Consider the following 18,741-nt stretch of genomic DNA (forward strand, 5'->3'; position numbering starts at 1 on the left):
ATTATTTCTTATATGATTACATCTTTACCTTTCTGATGCTTGCCTTTTTTCTTTTAGTGCCGGTTCACACTTATGCGATGCGGGAAGGCTGCGAATTTGCAGCCCGTTCCCGCATCGCAAACGCACCCCTGGCAGTTCACACTGCCATATGCGATACGCTGGGGGTGTCAATGAAATGTTAACGACACCCCCAGTTTGATCGCATATCGCAGTGCGATCTTGCAGTTCGCACAGGATCGGATCGCACAAGTGTGAACCGCTGTGCGATCCGATCCTGATGCGGCTGCAAAAAAGGGTCCTGTGCGTCTTTGCTGCAGGTGCGGTGCGAATTTAGCCATGCAAAGTGTATGGCTAAACTCGCACCACACAGCCGATCGCATGTAATGAAGGAGCAGTGTGCTCCGACATTACATGCGATCGCCGCAGCCGCATCAGTGTGAACCGGCACTCAATTTCTTTTTTACATCTAAAGCTGACCACAATTGTTACAATCTGGTGGCACAACCTTTTTTAGGTCTACTGACAACTATTTAATGTAAAAGTCTGTCAGATTGGAAACAAATTGCACAGATTGTTTTGGTTGGCCCTCATATTTCATGATTTTGGTAGATCCAAAGAAAATTGTACAACAAGGTTACAATGTTTATGAGCAGCTTGAAGTGAAATGTATGTCTGCGTTACAAAGGTGGCTGTCAGGTACAGGGCCGTAGATAATTATTTTTACGGGGGGGGAGGGGTTCAGCCTTGAGTACCCAGAGAAAAATAATTAGCACTTCTGCCATGCTGTGACAAATTGTGTATATACAGCGCCCCCAGCAGGCACATCTGTTAGTGTAGCAAATAGCAAATGTGGCTTAAATGTCAGCCAGGCCCTGCCTGTCAGTCTCATGGATGAGACAGGTGGTCTTACCAGTAGCAGTGAGGCTCCCGCAGCTGATAGGCTACACTAGCCTAGCTGCTGTGAAATTGACCGATGCTCTGGGGGGGGTTTGGACCCCCTGACTCCCCCCTTATCTACGCCTCTGGTCAGGTAGAGTTATTAGAGAAGAGACTTTGTTATGTCTCTTCTTCAATAAAAGTTCCCTTTCTGGCCACTAACAATGTTCTTGTAATTATACACTGAGGCTGCATTCACAGCTGTACGCTCAGGGGAATGCCCAAAAAACATGTGACAAGCACAACAAGGCAGTGTGAATGGGGCTTAAGCAAAATCTAAACAGATGAATGTACAATTCCATCATGCCTTGGGTACCAGTGTAAGTAATTCCTGTGCACATGCATGTACAGAGTTAAGTTATTCCGGACCAGCATATCAAGATGGCCTAAGATTTTAACCTGCAAGAGGACACAAATACAAATGATGTATTAGTTCATCAATCAAGGTGGATGATCCAGAACAACCCTTCACCAGTGATCCATTCATTTTATACACTTTGATATTGATATAATTTGATATATGATATTAAGGTGAGAGGCTAGAGAGCAAAGCGGTGCCAGTTTATCACTGGTCAAGGTTTTTTCTGGATCATCCACCTTGATTGATGAACTAATACATCATTAAAGTTTTGCACTTTTGCATGTCACACTTTATATATGAACAGATGTTTTATCATTTATGAAGGCTATTCACATGTTCTACATTTTTATTACTTTTTCACAGGAATTTCAGTCTTTTTGCACTATTACATTGTGCACTTTATGACAGGTTATACATTATTTGCACTTTAATTTTGAAGATTTATCGTGGCTTAATGATTTTATATGCATTTAAGTTCTATATGTGTAGACGGGACCGGACTACCATATATATATATTGCAAATATATACATATATTCAGGTTTACCATTATCGTTGATGTTGTCAGAGTACCCCTTTAAGGCTGCTTACAGAAGAGGATCAGCTTTCACAGGAAAAGGACAAACTGGATTGTGGGAGATGTAGTTCAAGACTGGATGCAGACTGTTGTTTGGGTTGCCGAAGGAACTATACTCCCAGGGAGCCTTGGGAGAGTGAAGGACCATGGGAAAGCCTATGAACCTATCTGCTTCACAGTGTGCACGCTCTTTTGCTTCCGGGACTTAGCGAGTACAGGCCAGCCTGAGAGGTGCGTCGGGACACTGTCGGTGATTGAGGCCTAGTACATGCGGCCTAGTGAGAGCGGAGCCCATCCTCAGCAATGCGGATACTGGTGACTACACAGAGGTAGTGGATCCAGTGGAGCTGAATGGAGAGCGGGCGGAGGCTCAGTTGAGCTGACTGATTGGGACAGCTGAGTATCGATCACTCCCAGACGCAGGAGTGTGGGAGGGTGCATCGCCTGTGTCACAGGATCGTCACATGTGGACACTAACAATTGGAAGAGTGCCTGGTGAAATCCTAATCGCTAGTATAATTCTCCCTCAATAACACACTGACTGCAGGCAGGATTACACACATTACTACCTTGGGATTACAAATATCACATTGAACAGTTAATAAGAGCTCCAACTACCGGTGAAGACTTAGCAAGGCCTTGCTAGGAGAAGGGATCCAATACTTGTTTGCCTTAAAGGGGACCAGTTACAGTAATTTGAATCACTATCAGTTAGAACCAATTATAGCTGGGGTTGATCTCAGAGGCCTTTCTTTTAGGCCATAGTCATTTTACATTGCAATAGTATTGACAGGCATTGCTGATATTCTATTTGGTGGCATTATTAATGCTGTTTGATATTTCTTACTGATCATTTATATTCATATTGTGTCAGTCTGTTGAACCTCACTGAGTTTGGTGAGGTTTAGCTGACTGATATTGATACATTCTTTTATTACCAAGTTATACCTGTTAACCAATAAGTTATACTTGTTTATCTATTCAAGTAAAATAACAAAATGGTACTCCCATTGTGTCAGTGTGTCTTTGGAGAATATATTTGCCATGTCAGAACCTAAAGTGTCAGGTGGGTTGGATGGTTCTCAGGGTCAGGTGAGTGCAGAGGAACACCCGCTAACCAGCAGCCCTCATGGGGGCAGTGCTACATTTGGGGGCTCGTCCGGGATATCCTTTGCCACTCCAGCCCTGAGTCAACCCCCCTATGAGCCAATGACAGGAAAGGCGATGAACTTGGCTGCCGCAAGAGCCTGGGGACAGTCCCAAAGGGCCCGGTTCGAGCGGAGCATAGTCCTGGAAGTCACCGGGAGTGAGTTTACGGAAAGAGAGATCCGGAGGTGGGTGAGAACCCTGGTTCCAGAACAAAGGGCCTATCTACTAGATGCACGGGCAGATGGAGAGTGTTACAAGAATGGCAAGAAGACATACCGGCATGCTTCCAGGTAGAGGAGGTAATCCTGGAAGAGGGAATCAAGGCCGACTGTTCTCTCAATTGGAGAAGAAGGAAACATTGGAAGAGTGGTCACTACCCTCGCCGGCCAGCCCTGGTCCTGCAAACCTTGATGCCAGTGGGCTTGGTGTTCCCCCTGTCTCTTTATATACAGATATTAGCTGTTTAGTTGAGAGCCTGGTCAAGAATGGCTCCAATGCTGCTGGGCAAAGTTACAGAAGATTGTGGTTCTTTTCTAGCCAGACACCAACTCCAACTGGAGAGGAGGACTTTGAGAGTTGGATGTATCAGGCCACTCAAGCAGTGGAAGAATGGAGTGTGCAAGAGGCGGTGAAGAGGCAACGACTCAGTGAGAGTTTGAGAGGTCCCGCTGCTGAGGTGATTAGGAATTTGAGGATAGGCAACAAGGATTGTGTGGCCAAGGATTATATTGATGTTTTTTTTGCTGTCTTCGGCTGAGTAGAAAGGACCACTGACCTGCTGTACAAATTTAATCATACACACCAAGAACGAGGAGAGAGACTATCTGATTATGTCTTCTGGGTGGATAAGATGTTGCATCAGATCATCTTAAAGAAGGGCATAGACCCTAAAGACACTGATCAAGTGCGGCTGGACAGAGTGCTACAAGGGGCTCGGCCAAACCAAGCCATAGTCCTGAAACTGCTATTCAAAGGAGTCTGGGCTACCCCTACTTACCCTGAGTTGATGCGGGAAGTGAGGGAGGAAGAGGCTTTGTTAGAAGAAAAGAGTAAAGGTGTTAGAGAACTGTTAAACAGTGAAGGGAGGAGAGAGAGAGCCTTTGCCCGTCTGGCTCAAGTGAACAACAGTCTCTCGGATGAAGAAAGTGAAGTGGATGTCGACATTGGTCGTTGTGAGAGTTCAGGAGAAAAGAAACCTGAGGACAATTCAAACTCAGCTGAGTTAATGATCCAGGTGGCACAGGCCCAAACCCAGATGTGCCAGACTCTAATGCAAGTGATGGAAGCTCCGGGGAAAGTCCATGAACCCAAGGGCAATTCAAAGGGACTGAGTTTCTCTCCCCCTCAAGACAAAGGTTGCTTTGAGTGTGGAGAAGTTGGACACTTTTGGTCCAACTGCCCCAAGCGGGGGAACAGCCCTGGACTGTTGGAGGAGCTGCTGAAAGCCTTACAGAAATTCCTTTTCGCGAAGAAGGCGGAAAACTTAATGGGACCTCAGTGAAGGAGCCAATTGAGCGTCCCAAGATTAAACAGAGCTCCAACACTAGTAAAATCTTTAAAAAATGGCACGGGATGGGGTCCTCTGCCCGGTCCCCCCACCCCCCTACGCCTAGCTTACAAAGGGGGCCACCTGGGTTGGGGGAAAAAGGCACAAGGAGTCAATGTATCTTCTCCCCCAAGGAAGAAAAAGAGGATCTGGTCTGCAATCATGAAATCAGTAGAAGTACAGATTGCTGAGTTCCCTTGGAAAGACACACCTGAATCACAGGTGGGAATGACTTCTTCTCCCATTGCAAGCTTGGAGAAACCTGTAGCCAATACACCCCAGCTGTACCCATTGCACAGTGAAGATTATTCACAACACCGGAAAGAAGGATGCCAAAGAAGCTGTTGGGGCCCTGCCCAGTGGTCTCATTGCAGGTGGATCTACACCAAGGCCTTATTGGATACTGGGGCCTAAGTGACCCTGCTCTACAGAGACTTCTACAACAAGCATCTAAAGCATATTCCATTGTGTAAATTGGAGGAGCTGGAGATTTAGGGACTTGGACCTCAGAAGTTTCCCTATGACGGATATATACCCATAAAAATCGCTTTCAATCCTTCAGTGGTCGGGAAGATGGAAGTTTTTGACACTTTGGCAGTTGTGTGCCCCGGCCTCCTGGAGAAAAGCAGAATTACCTGATCTTTGGAACCAACACAGACTTGGTGAGAAGAATGCTCACTCCATTGGCTATAAGGGGATCAGCTTTGGAAGAAGTGCATCCTCAGTTAAGGAAGGCTTTTCAACGAGTTATTAAGGAGCAGAAGGCCCCGGTCAATGCGGTAGGAAATCTGTGGAAACTGGACACTTGGGAGCAGGTGTTGCAACCTAGAGAGAGGACATGTATGAAGTCTACAGTCAAGTTGTCTTGGGACCAGCCGGACCCTTTTGTGATGTTGAAAGGAAACCCACTGGAAGAAGATACTGGGTTAGAACTGGTTCCAGAGATAGTGCCCACTAAGACACTGTGGAAGACTGGGGGGAAAGTTCCTGTCAGTATTCGGAACATCACTGGGCAGCCGGTCAGCTTGAAGCCTCAAATGTCGTTGGGGCGGGTGAGTGTCCCACCCCAGTGACCCTGAAAGGACCTGGTCCAGAAGAATGAGGGAAGTGGTCTGAATGAAGATCCTGGGATTCGACGCCCTGCAGTCCCTTTCAAGTGGTGGGAGTGGGTGAAGGATCAATTGATCAGATGGGATAAGATCTTCCCAAAGAATGATTTCGATGTGGGATGTACGAAGAGTGCTCAGCACCGGATTCAGTTGAGCGAGGACAAACCCTTCCATGAAAGAGCTTGGTGGATCCCTTTGAGTGATTTAGAAGACCTTTGAGAACAGTTGGCTGAGTTGAAGAAGTCTGGGGTCATAAGAGAGTCCTGAAGCCCATATGCTTCCCCCATCATGGTTGTCAGGAAGAAGAATGGGACTATTAGGATGTGTCTATTGAACTGACTATTGAACTTTGAATCGGCGAACCATCCCTGACCAATATACGCTTCCTAGGATTGAAGATGCCTTGCAGTGCTTGTCAGGAGCCAAGTGGTTCAGTGTGCTGGATTTGAAGAGTGGTAATTACCAGATACCTATGCACCCTGAAGACAGAGAAAAGACTGCTTTCATTAGCCCGTTGGATTTCTTCGAATTTGACCGTATGCCACAAGAACTGGTGGGTGCCCCCGTTACCTTTCAGAGACTAATGGAAAATACTGTTGGAGACATGAATCTGATTGAAGTTCTTGTATATCTGGATGACATCATTGTGTTTGGCAAGACTTTGGAAGAACATGAAGCTCGGCTTGAAGGTTTTCCAGAGACTTCATGAAGAAGGATTAAGGCTCCATGTACACGGGACGTTAGAAAAAACGTCCTGCAAAGCTATTTCTGACGCCGGGAAAAAGCAGCTGTTAAACGTGCTTTCAGTAGCTTTTTCCATTTGCATTATTGCACGTTTGGCCACGTTGCTTTTAGCAGCGTTTTTCTGCCTCCATTCAAAATCAATGGTTCCCTATGGGAGTCTATTGATTTGAATGGAAGCCGGGACTTGCGGCGCGACGTGCGCTGTGAGAATCTTGAGGGGAAACTCCACGCAAAAAATGGGAAAAAAACTGCGTGGGGGTCCCCCCCAGGTTCCAAACCAGGCCCTTCGGGTCCGGTATGGAATTTGAGGGTAGCCCCACGCCGAAAAAACGGCGTGGGGTCCCCCCCAAAATCCATACCAGACCCTTATCCGAGCATGCAGCCCAGCAGGCCAGGAAAGGGGAGGGGACGAGCGAGCGGCCCCACCCCCCCTGGACCACACCCGGCCACATGCCCTCAACATGGGGGGGTGTTGGTGCTTTGGGGCAGGGGGAGCTCTGCACCCCCCACCTCAAAGCACCTTTCCCCCATGTTGATGAGGACAAGGGTCTCATCCCCACAACCCTGGCCGGTGGTTGTGGGGGTCTGCAGGCAGGGGGCTCATTGGAATCTGGAAGCACCCTTTAACAAGGGGGCCCCCCAGATCCCGGACCCCCTCCCTATGTGAATGGGTATGGGGTACACTGTACCCCTACTCATTCACCACATAAAAGGCAGTGTATTGAAATAACGACAGGAGACGTTTTGGAAAGTTTATTAAAAATCTTCATCCGGCTCTTCTTGTCTTCTCCTCTCCGGGGGTCTTCTGCTGTCCGCTCCTCTCCGGGGTCTTCTGCTCTTTTGCTGTCCGCCCTTCTGCTGTCCTCTCTTCTTTTCTTCTCCTCTCTGGTCTTCTGCTCTTTTGCTGTCGGCTCTTCTTCTTCCTCCTGTCCTCCTCCGACGACGTCTCCGGTGATTATGCCGGTCTCTGCAGCTTATTATATAGCCATTAGGGGCGTGGCCTCTGATGAAGTCATCGGGAGGCCCCCACCCCCTCATGTCACAGATGACGTCATCTGTGACATGAGGGGGCGGGCCTCCCGATGACGTCATCAGAGGCCACGCCCCCTAATGGCTATATTATAAGCTGCAGAGACCGGCATAATCACCGGAGACGTTGTCAGAGGAGGACCAGAGGAAGAAGAAGAGCCGACAGCAAAAGAGCAGAAGACCGGAGAGGAGAAGAAAAGAAGAGAGGACAGCAGAAGGGCGGACAGCAAAAGAGCAGAAGACCCCGGAGAGGAGCGGACAGCAAAAGACCCCCGGAGAGGAGAAGACAAGAAGAGGCGGATGAAGATTTTTAATAAACTTTCCAAAACGTCTCCTGTCGTTATTTCCATACACTGCCTTTTATGTGGTGAATGAGTAGGGGTACAGTGTACCCCATACCCATTCACATAGGGAGGGGGTCCGGGATCTTGGGGCTCCCTTGTTAAAGGGGGCTTCCAGATTCCGATGAGCCCCCTGCCCGCAGACCCCCACAACCACCGGCCAGGGTTGTGGGGATGAGGACCTTGTCCTCATCAACATGGGGGCAAGGTGCTTTGAGGTGGGGGGTGCAGAGCTCCCCCTGCCCCAAAGCACCAACACCCCCCCCCCATGTTGAGGGCATGTGGCCTGGTGTGGTCCAGGGGGGGTGGGGCTGCTCGCTCGTCCCCTCCCCTTTCCTGGCCTGCTGGGCTGCATGCTCGGATAAGGGTCTGGTATGGATTTTGGGGGGGACCCCACGCCGTTTTTCGGCGTGGGGCTACCCTCAAATTCCATACCGGACCCGAAGGGCCTGGTTTGGAACCTGGGGGGGACCCCCACGCAGTTTTTTTCCCATTTTTGGCGTGGAGTTCCCCCTCATGATTCTCACAGTGCAGGTCGTGCCGCAAGTCGGATCCGACTTGCGGTGCGACTTCCATTCAAATCAATAGGCTCCCATAGGGAACCATTGATTTTGAATGGAAGAAAAAAAACGTATAACGTGGCTGAACGTAGGTTCATCACGTTCAGTCACGTTTAGTCACGCTCGGCCGCGTTTCTGCGTTTGAAACGCCGGGAAACACACGTTCGAACGCAAATAATTGCGTTCTAAAAAAAGTCCCTGAACGCAACTGCCTGCAAATGACTGTAAACGACCATGTGTATATGGACAGATAAGATAACATGGAGCTGCGTTCAGGGGCTTCTAAAAAAAACGCCCAACTGCTCCTAAACGGCCATTTCCAGCGTCCCGTGTACATGGACCCTAAAGCTGCCATTAGAAAAGTGCCAGTTCTACCAGACGTCCGTCACTTATCTGGTGCATGTGGTTTCAGCAGATGGGGTAGCTACTGATCCCCAGAAGTTGGAGGCTGTCACCACCTGGCTCCGACCAAGAACTGTAACTGAATTGCGCTCTTTCCTTGGGTTTTGCTCCTATTACCGGAGGTTTGTGAAGAATTTTGCTCAGATAGCAAAACCCCTAAATGAACTGTTACAGAAAGAGGGTGGCATAGAAGGATCACAGCCAAGCGTCAAGGAACAGCGTCCTAAGGGACCCAGGGGATCTCGAGAGTGTATTCAAGGTCAATGGACCACCAAGTGTGAGCATGCATTTTGGAAGTTGAAAGAGAGTCTCACCCGGGCCCCTGTTTTGGCTTTTGCTGATCCTGCCAAACCCTATGAGTTGCATGTCGATGCCAGTCGGGACGGACTGGGTGGAGTGCTATACCAAGAAACTGATGGGAAGCTTCAACCTGTGGCTTATGTAAGTCTTAGTCTGTCACCTTCAGAGAAGAATTACCCCATACACAAGCTGGAGTTTCTGTCCCTCTAGTGGGCAGTAGTGGACAAGCTACGGGACTATTTGTACGGGGCCTTTTTCGTGGTGAAGATGGATAATAATCCTTTGACTTATTTGCTAACCTCGGATAAACTGGATGCTACTGGACATTGCTGGTTGGCTGCTTTATCTGAGTTCCAGTTCAGTCTGAAGTATCAGCCTGGGAAATGGAATCTGAATGCAGATGCTTTGTCCAGAAGACCTTATTCCTCAACTGGAGAAGAGAGTGATTGGGTACACCTGACTTTGGAAGGAGTTCAAGCTGTATGTCAAGGAGTGGAATATCGACATAGAGGAACTACTGGAGCTGAAGCTGTGGGAGTCTCTCCAGTGGGAGTGCCACGTTGCTACTGTGACTTAACACAAGTACGAAGTCAGGAGCTTCCTCAATTAACAAAATACGATATGAGGAAGGATCAATGAGAGGATTTTTTGTGTGCTTTAGTGAAGGCAGCATCAACTTCAGGAGATCCTAAGGCCCTGCTGAATAGTCCAATTGGAGGTGCTAAAGTGGTTTATAAGGACTGGGACAGCATGGAATTGTCTATCGAATGTGCCCTGCAGAGGAAGCAGATTGAGTTCAACAGTTGTACCTGCCAGAAAAACACAGATTGACTGTACTGACAGCCCTCCATGATGATCATGGACATCTAGGGCCGGATCAAACTTTCAAGTTGATCAGGGATCGGTTCTATTGGCCTTTTATGAGAAAGGAGGTTGAAAGCTATTGCCACTCCTGTATCAGGTGTATCCAGAGGAAGACATTGCTTCACAGAGCTTCTAGGGAGTCAAGGACCCATGGAATTGGTATGCATTGACTTCCTGTGTCTTGAACCTGATCTGGGTGGGCGTAGTAATGTCCTGGTTGTGATGGATCATTTTACTAGATATGCTCAAGATTTTCCAACATTGAACAGTTGATAAGAGCTCCAACTGGCGGTGAAGATTTAGCAAGGCCTTTCTAGGAGAAGGGATTCAACACTTGTTTGCCTTAAAGGGGACCAGTTACAGTAATTTGAATCACTATCCGTTAGAACCAATTATAGCTGGGGTTGATCTCAGAGGCCTTTCGTTTAGGCCATAGTTATTTTACATTGCAATAGTATTGACAGGCATTGCTGATATTCTATTTGGTTGCATTATCAATGCTGTTTGATATTTCTTACTGATCATTTATATTCATATTGTGTCAGTCTGTTGAACCTCACTGAGTTTGGTGAGGTTTAGATGACTGATATTGATACATTATTTTATTACCAAGTTATACCTGTTAACCTATAAGTTATACTTATTTATCTATTCAAGTAAAAAAACAAAACGGTACTACCATTGTGTCAATGTGTCTTTGGAGAATATATTTGCCATGTCAGAACCTAAAGTGTCAGGTGGGTTGGATGGTTCTCATTGTCAGATGAGTGCAGAGGAACACCCGCTAACCAGCAGCCCTCATTGGGGCAGTGCTACATATGTATACTTGTACATTAAAGTATAACTAAAGGCAAAACTTTTATTACGTTTTGGATAGAGTGTAGAAGGATTAGAACACCTATTACATTTTTATTGCTGTTTGGGTTTGGGTTTTCAGAAAAGTAATTCCCCTAATTTGCAAGGCTTTCCTATCACTTCCTGTTTTGGGACAGGAAGTGAAGGTAAATCTTCCCAATGGGACAGAGATGGCAAAAAAAACTGAAAAGGGTTATAACGCTCCCTTTTGCTATCCAAAAAAAAAAGCTTTTTGCCGATAGTTCTACTTTAAGGCTATAGCCAAACCACAATGTTGCGGACTTCAACACCTTGATGCTGACATAACACAAATATGCAGCCTTCAGCTTCAAGGGGTTTGTACAGGGGTGATGCTGCAGCTGCAGGCATCACCCCGGTACTATTTTTTAGAGCAGGCGTTCCGCTTTGTTTCTTTAATAACAACCGATTCAGCTAATCAGCCATTTAGCTATTACAAGGAGGGGAAGGGGACGTCCCCTCCCTCCCGCCATTTTCTGTGGCTCGCCCGGGCTCTCCCATCCCACCGGGAGGCCTGAACGACCAGCCGAAACGTCTGCCGGCAAAGGTTTGATTAGGTCTTGAAGCTAGTAACCCGGAATTGATGTCATGACATTACTTCCGGTTTACTAAAGTTTTGAAGGCGCCAGATTTTTTTAAAAAATGTCAGTATTCAAAACAGCCAAATTTGAATTCTTATAGACCCCAGATCCGTCCATAAAAGAGTACCTGTCACATGCCTATTACTGTCACAAGGGATGTTTACATTCCTTGTGACAGCAATAAAAGTGATCAAAAATAAAAAAAATTATTTTAGGGACACAGTAAAAATTAAAAAAATAAGAAAAAAAATTAAAAAGTAAAGCGCCCCATCCCTTCATGCTCACGCGCAGAAGCGAGCACATACATAAGTTGTGCCCTCAAAAAGTAAACAGTGTTCAAACCACTAATGTAAGGTATCGCCACGATCGTAAGAGTGGGAGCAATAATTCTAGCACAAGATCTCTTCTGTAACTCTAAACAGGTAACCTATAGAAATTAGGATCCCCTATGGAGATTTTTAAGTACCTTAGTTTGGCGCCATTCCACGAGTGTGCGCAATATTAAACCATGACATGTTAGGTATCTGTTTACTCGGCGTAACATTCTCTTTCGCATTATATAAAAAAATTGAGCTAACCTTACAGTTTTTTTTTTTTTTTTTTTTAAACATGAAAGTGTATTTCTTCCAAAAAAATTGCATTGGAAAGATCACTGTGCAAATACATAAAATGTGTGACATAAAATATTGCAACAATCACTTTTTTATTCTCTAGGGTCTCTGCTAAAAAATATATATATAAATATATATATATAATGTTTGGAGGTACTAAGTAACTTTCTATCAAAAATAACTGATTTTAACTTGTAAGGAACAAATGTCAGAAAGAGGCTTTGGCATGAAGGGGTTAGTGGTGTTAATGGTGTCAAAAGTCAAAATAAGGGATGTTAATGGTGTCAAAAACAATATAAGGGATTGTCTATATATCTGACCAGGAAGACTATTTTCAAAATAGGGTCAGCAATGGCCTTCCCCATAATTCTTTCAGTTCAGGATTTCTTTAAGAGCAGAACACAATTCTTTATTGTCCCCCAAAGTAAATTGATTTCAGTTCTGCATTCAGCTGATACTTAACTAATATTTCACAACTGAAGACCGCAGCAATCCCCACTGAATCCCAGAGGAGAAAGTGTTTCAGCTACGATGAATCCAATGTTATTTAGGGGAAGGGTGTGGACAATGCTGCTTGCTGGCCTAATTTCTATTATAAAACATAAGTGAAAGCTCCTCATTTGGGAACTTTATTCAGATAGAAATACATAAGTTAGAGTTGTTCCAGCATGTGAAAAATGCCAGTTGCCTGGCTATCATGGTTATCCATTGGCTTTTCTAAATTCTAAGTTACTGACCAGCAGGAGTGCAGACTAGGTCAGTCACTTAGAAAGTACAGAAACCACAAAATCAGCACAATAAGCTAGACAATATATTAATATTTTTTTAGGAGAGCAATGGCAATATCAATACAATAAAAGGGTTCTTTTCAGGGACCTTGTCTCAGAAAAGTAATCTACAATAATCAAATAAATTACTATGTGCATCCTGCATATCTAATTCTAGTACTAATAGAAAAATTGTAGCAAATTTAGGAGCACAATTATGTTTCTTTCAGGTTCAATACACAGTTTTGTCAGTAGGTGGCAGTATAGTCATAAAAATACCTGTAAATTAAAAAAAAAAAAAAAAAGAAGAGTGAACTATCTATGAACCTACCGAATTAAAAATATTGGTGAATTAATAAAATTATAAAGAACGGATTTATATGCAGAGTTGAAATGGGGCAGGAGAGGAGTGGGAAAGATATTACTGCAAGCAGAATGTGCTGGAGAGAAGTATGGAGGGCATGAAAGCAAGCAGTATCTGCAGAAGAAGAATGCAAAGGGTATAACAGCAGACAGTATGTACAGGAGAGGAGTTCAAGGAAGATGAGGACGAGCAGTAGGTGCATCAGAGGAGTATGACCATGGACAGTATGTGCACAAGAAGAGTTCAGAGGGTATGACGGCAGTCAGTGCTGCTATAGTGGAAGGTTGAAGGGAAAACTGTACATCATTGCTGTCATCAGTGCCAGAACTACCCTGGTGCCAGTTAAAAGCAGATTGTCACACACAGGATAAGGATTCCCTGCACTGAAGCTGTGCCAGGTGCAGAACATATGCTTCCACTCTGCAGATGTGGCCCTCAGTGCATGCTTAATGACATATTATAACAGGGGTAGTCCAAGCATTGGGCTCCCAGGAAGATTGGGCACCTGGATGCTGCCTGGATCAACCAAATGGCTCAGCAGCTATAGACCCTCAGGCGTGTATCGGTGGAGCAAAGTGCCACAATGTATTGAACATTGCTGTCTTGACTAGGGCTACACAGGAGATGTGCTCTCACTGGGATATCCTAGATCTTATCCACTTCACAACTGTATGAATCCGGTAACTCAGGGTGCCAAAGAGATAATACCCACATAAAAAGAAGGGAGCTGATAATGCATTAGTCTCAAATTTATGTTTATTTATAAAATGGCAAACACTTACATCAACAACGGAGATTGCAGATGAAAAACAGTGCTCTTAAAAATGCACGGCCGCCTGCAGAACGGTCCGTGGCATATGACAGCGCGGCTGGCTCCCTCCGACGCATTTCCACTTAGGAGTCGTCTGCTGGAAAGGAGCTCCAGTGGTGAAGTGGATAAGATCTAGAATATCCCAGCGAGAGCACATCACTCCATGCCATCTATACACTGGATCTTCTATCCAAACAGTCCAAAGCTCATATCTCCCTTATTTCTGGTAAGAATCCAACTTTACCACCGGGTGTCACCATCTCACCATATTGCCACTTCATAAGTTTGAATGTCACTATTGGAGTGTTTTGCGGTAAGAGGCCACCCTAGCACAGAGAATATTTGATTTTGTGAAGCACCTTCTGTCTGCATTTACTGTCACATCACCTTGGCACGGATTCACTCATTATATTGGTTTTGAAGTTGAAGCAGACGTTTATTATTTGAGAGACTTTTACCTTTGTTGTTTTGTCCAATTGCATTAATATTGATTTATATTTTGTTTTGTCACTATTTTTTGAAGCGCACTATTTTTTCGCCATTAACATTTAACATTTGCCTTATAATGTTTGTACTTTGTTAAATCTTGGAATAAAAATCTATTGAAAGAAAAAAAATATTATAGTACACTGTAACATACAGTATGTATTTCTTATACAAGCAATGGGCACTTGAATTCAGCACTAGTATGTTTATCAGGTATACTGTAGAACTGTGTGAATGCATATATCAATTGTTAATTTCTGCTATTTTTTTTTTCTTTTTTAGAGGAGGGGGCTCAGTGAAGCCCAACGAGACCATAAAGATTCCTCTAACAATAATCCCATATAAATCTGGTCAAAGACATTTATTAGTAAATGTAATAAGTGACAAGTTCCAGAATGCAAAAGGATTTAAGGAGCTGGAAGTCTACAAGTCAGTCGAAAAGAATAAGAATTCAGCATCATCATCTTCATCAATCTGATATTATCTGCTTTTTTACCATTTAGATTCTATAAGTCTCCATTCACACTGGTACGACTTGTCAGGCGACTTGATCAGCCTGACAAGTCATGCACCGTCGCGTCCCATAGTGTAGTACAGGACCGGTTCTAATAGGAGCGAGACAAGTCGCTCCGACTTAGAAAAAGGGTCCTGTACTACTTCGGGGCGACCTGGAGCGACTTGCATAGACATTCATTTTATGAAGTCCGTGCAAGTCGCGCCGAATGCATGCGACTTCACAGGTCCCCCCCAAGTTGGATCCGACCTAGTGTGAACGGAGTCTTAGTATTTCATTAGTATTAGTATTTCAGGTAATGTTATGATATACCCCTTCAAGCTGTTCTTAGTCTGGCTTTTTGGGGTACTCTTGTGCTGTTTGACAGAAGTACAGTTCCCAGAATGCCATGCGGTACACCTTGGCTCTGTCCATTGCCCAGCTGTTGTTAATACCTTGACCATGGATCATCTTATTTACAAATTAAATCCCATACATCTATACTACCTAAATGATCCTTCTATGGATATGTTTAACCTGAATATTGTGTGTATTACATTTTCAAATAAAATATGAATTACTTCACATTATCTTGGCTTTTTTTCCATGTTAGCTAACATAGGGTGCACGTGTTTGTATAAAATATCAAATAATGCTATGCCATCGCTGTAATGCCCAACGAAAGTTCAAGAGAAAAGCCTTTTTGATTTCAAGTTATATAAAATTTGCAGGAATGCCACTACAATGGGGGTGCCATTATACCTTACTCACATATTGCTTTGTTATATATAGAAAATTTTAACCTATTTCACCTATTAACAGCTTCAGCAACCATCTTAACCAGTACAAGTAATGGAACTGGGGTTTAAAAGTTCACATAACTTCCCCACTGCCCAAAAGCATGTATTCACCACCTATCTTTCACTGCCCAACAGCAGTAAAACGGTGGCTCAACCACCTGCTTTTACCCTGGCTGCTCGTATGAATGAGCCCACAGTCACATATGTAGATCCGCATTGAACTGCTTGCAGTAATAATAAATTAATTACTAGTAACTGCATTTTTTTAACAACGTTTTAGATTTGTGATTACAGAAAAAGGGAGGAGGGGCTGGGGAATCTAGTAACATAACATTTTAGAACGGTCATGTTACTAGCGAACATGTGCCTGTTCCCTAGATTAAATGAAAACTGAATTATTTTTTAAATCCAATGGTGTAAATGTACAATATAAAGTACAGGGTTCTGCAGACAGTTGAACACCTTCAATCACCTCTTGGGTTTCTTTCATGATACTCACCCCACCCTGAGAAATGGCCAAACCCCTAAAATTCATCAGTATCAGTGTTCCTACTATGGCTATTTGTGCCTTTTACCCAACCCTTTGGGCAAGTCTGGAGGATACAAATCTGACGGTGGATTACATCTGGTCCCCTTATTTCCTGCTCTCCCCTGATTCCATTGCTAATCAACCAGATTTTATCTTTCTGGAACCAGATTGCACATCATTTCTGGCTGCTATGAGCTACTGGATTTGCACATCATCAGTACATTACAGTGGATTCTTGGTCCTCTCCCCTCCATCAGGAAAAGGAAGCCTGGGAAGAATTATTTTCTAAATAAAAGAGTCTTTTTTATTCTTACTTGAATCTTGGTGTGCTTTGTGTATGTCTTCCAGATCTGTGCAGAAATCCAGTGTGAAAGTTTACCTCCTGCAATAAAGACAAGCTATGGCTGCTCTGTCTCCTTGTGCAGGATGACTGGTCCTGTCTCCGCCCCTTCCTGTACTTTTTTGCAGGCAATCAATAGTGGATGGAGCCTGCTAAGTCCCTCCCACAGCTCTGCTCTCTGTATAGACCATGTCAGGGGTCTCCCCGCTTTATAAACAAAAGGCCAGTTTACTGTTCCTCAAACTTTTGGGGGGCTGGACTGTGGCCAGCAAGAGTAGAAAATGTTCAGCTGTTGGTGGGAGTAAACAGTGTCCCCTCTTTGCTATTAGGGGGAGAAATAGTGCCTCGTCGTTGGTGTCAGCAGGAGGATTAGTGCCACATTATTGATATTAGTGGGAGGAATAGTGTCCCCTCTTTGCTATTAGGAGGGAGAAATAGTGCCCCATCGTTGGTGTCAGTGGGAGGATTAGGGCCACATTATTGATATTTGTGGGAAGAATAGCGTACCAATATTGGTGTCAAAGGGAGAAAAAGTGCCCTATTATTGGTGTCAGAGGGAGGAATAGTGCCCCATCATTGATGTCAGTGGGAGGGATAGTGTCCCATCATTGGTGTCAGTGGGAGGACTAGGGCCTAAAAGCAAAAGAAAACAAAAAAGGGCGCACCGACCTAGCGCATTATCCTCAATAACAGGCTTTATTTGTGTAACATTAAAAAATGGCTACTCACAGACATAGATGAAAGTATATCATATCAAGCTAAATTGCTCAGATGTCCGGGTATGTCCATGTAATCGTCCATAACCGATGAGATGACGGCTGACGCGTTTCGAGGCTTAGCCTCTTCCTCAGAGCCACTGTGCATACAGTGGCATATATCACTAATGGTGTCATGAGAGGGAGTGAGGTGGTGCTCTGGCCACTCCCCCGGGGGAGGGGATACTCCCACCTGGGGGTAGGGACTGGATCACTACATACTATTTAAACCAAGGAGATAGCCATAACACAGTGGCTCTGAGGAAGAGGCTAGGCCTCGAAACGCGTCAGCCGTCATCTCATCGGTTATGGACGATTACATGGACTAACCCGGACATCTGAGCAATTTAGCTTGATATGATATACTTTCATCTATGTCTGTGATTAGCCATTTTTTAATGTTACACAAATAAAGCCTGTTATTGAGGATAATGCGCTAGGTCGGTGCGCCCTTTTTTGTTTTCTTTTGCTTTTAGTACCGGTGGACTACCCCAGTCCGTTATGGGCAGCAAGACCTTAGCCATCTGAGAAGCCAGTTGTGAGTCCCGTGAGGAGTGTGGTCGAGGGGTTTTAATACCAAGCGCAGGAGAAGGGTGGTCACACCTTATTGTTTTTTGGAGGACTAGGGCCACATTATTGATATTTGTGGGAAGAATAGTGTCCCAATATTGGTGTCAAAGGGAGAAAAAGTGCCCCATCATTGGTGTCAGAGGGAGGAATAGTGCCCCCTCATTGATGTCAGTGGGAGGAATAGTGCCCCATCATTGATGTCAGTGGGAGGAATAGTGCCCCCTCATTGATGTCAGTGGGAGGAATAGTGCCCCATCATTGATGTCAGTGGGAGGAATAGTGCCCCATCATTGATGTCAGTGGGAGGAATAGTGCCCCATCATTGGTGTCAGTGGGAGCAAGAGTGCCCCATCATTGCTGTCAGTGGGAGGAATAGTGTCCCATTATTGGTGTCAGTGCAATGAATAGTGTCCCATTGTCTGTGTCAGATTGGGGACCACTGCACTGTGGGCAGCGCAGTGATGATGTCACTGCTTCTTTTACAAGGTAACGACTGGGTTAATAATAGTGTTTGGTTCACAAAAAGTGGATTTATATGTGTAGCACTGCCCCCTAGAGAGCTGCTGAGAATTACACTTCTTGGGTTCCCCTAGGTTACCATTATCAACTGACAGCAAATACATGGTAATAAAAGTTCTTGGCTCAGACAATAATCAGTCCAAGGGATTTGGTTTTTGTGTTTTATTTTAGAACTGGGATGGGAGAAGGGATGAGTGGAATACTCCAACTAGTAACTATGCACAATTTTGAGGACAACTGTAGAATGCGGCAAGGCCGCTGCTTCACCCTGCCACTGAAGTGAAGTTAAATTGACAGTTCCCATTTTTAATATTCTCTTCAGGGT

At 44.9% G+C, this 18,741-nt stretch overlaps 1 protein-coding gene across 1 annotated transcript in view; it reads left to right on the plus strand.

Moving 5' to 3' along the window:
- The window catches only part of LOC309567356 (protein-glutamine gamma-glutamyltransferase E-like), a gene marked incomplete at its 3' end in the record, with an annotated part of 89,530 nt that extends 74,642 nt beyond the window's left edge, over positions 1-14,888 (plus strand). Inside the window, exon 6 of the mRNA XM_082272771.1 lies at positions 14,693-14,888. Coding sequence (XP_082128897.1) covers positions 14,693-14,888 — 196 coding nt within the window. The remainder of the gene's footprint in view (positions 1-14,692) is intronic.
- Between the last annotated feature and the right edge of the window lie 3,853 nt (positions 14,889-18,741).

Source organism: Pelophylax lessonae, assembly GCF_965119305.1.
Source record: "Pelophylax lessonae genome assembly, chromosome: 11".
Lineage (NCBI taxonomy): Eukaryota > Metazoa > Chordata > Amphibia > Anura > Ranidae > Pelophylax > Pelophylax lessonae.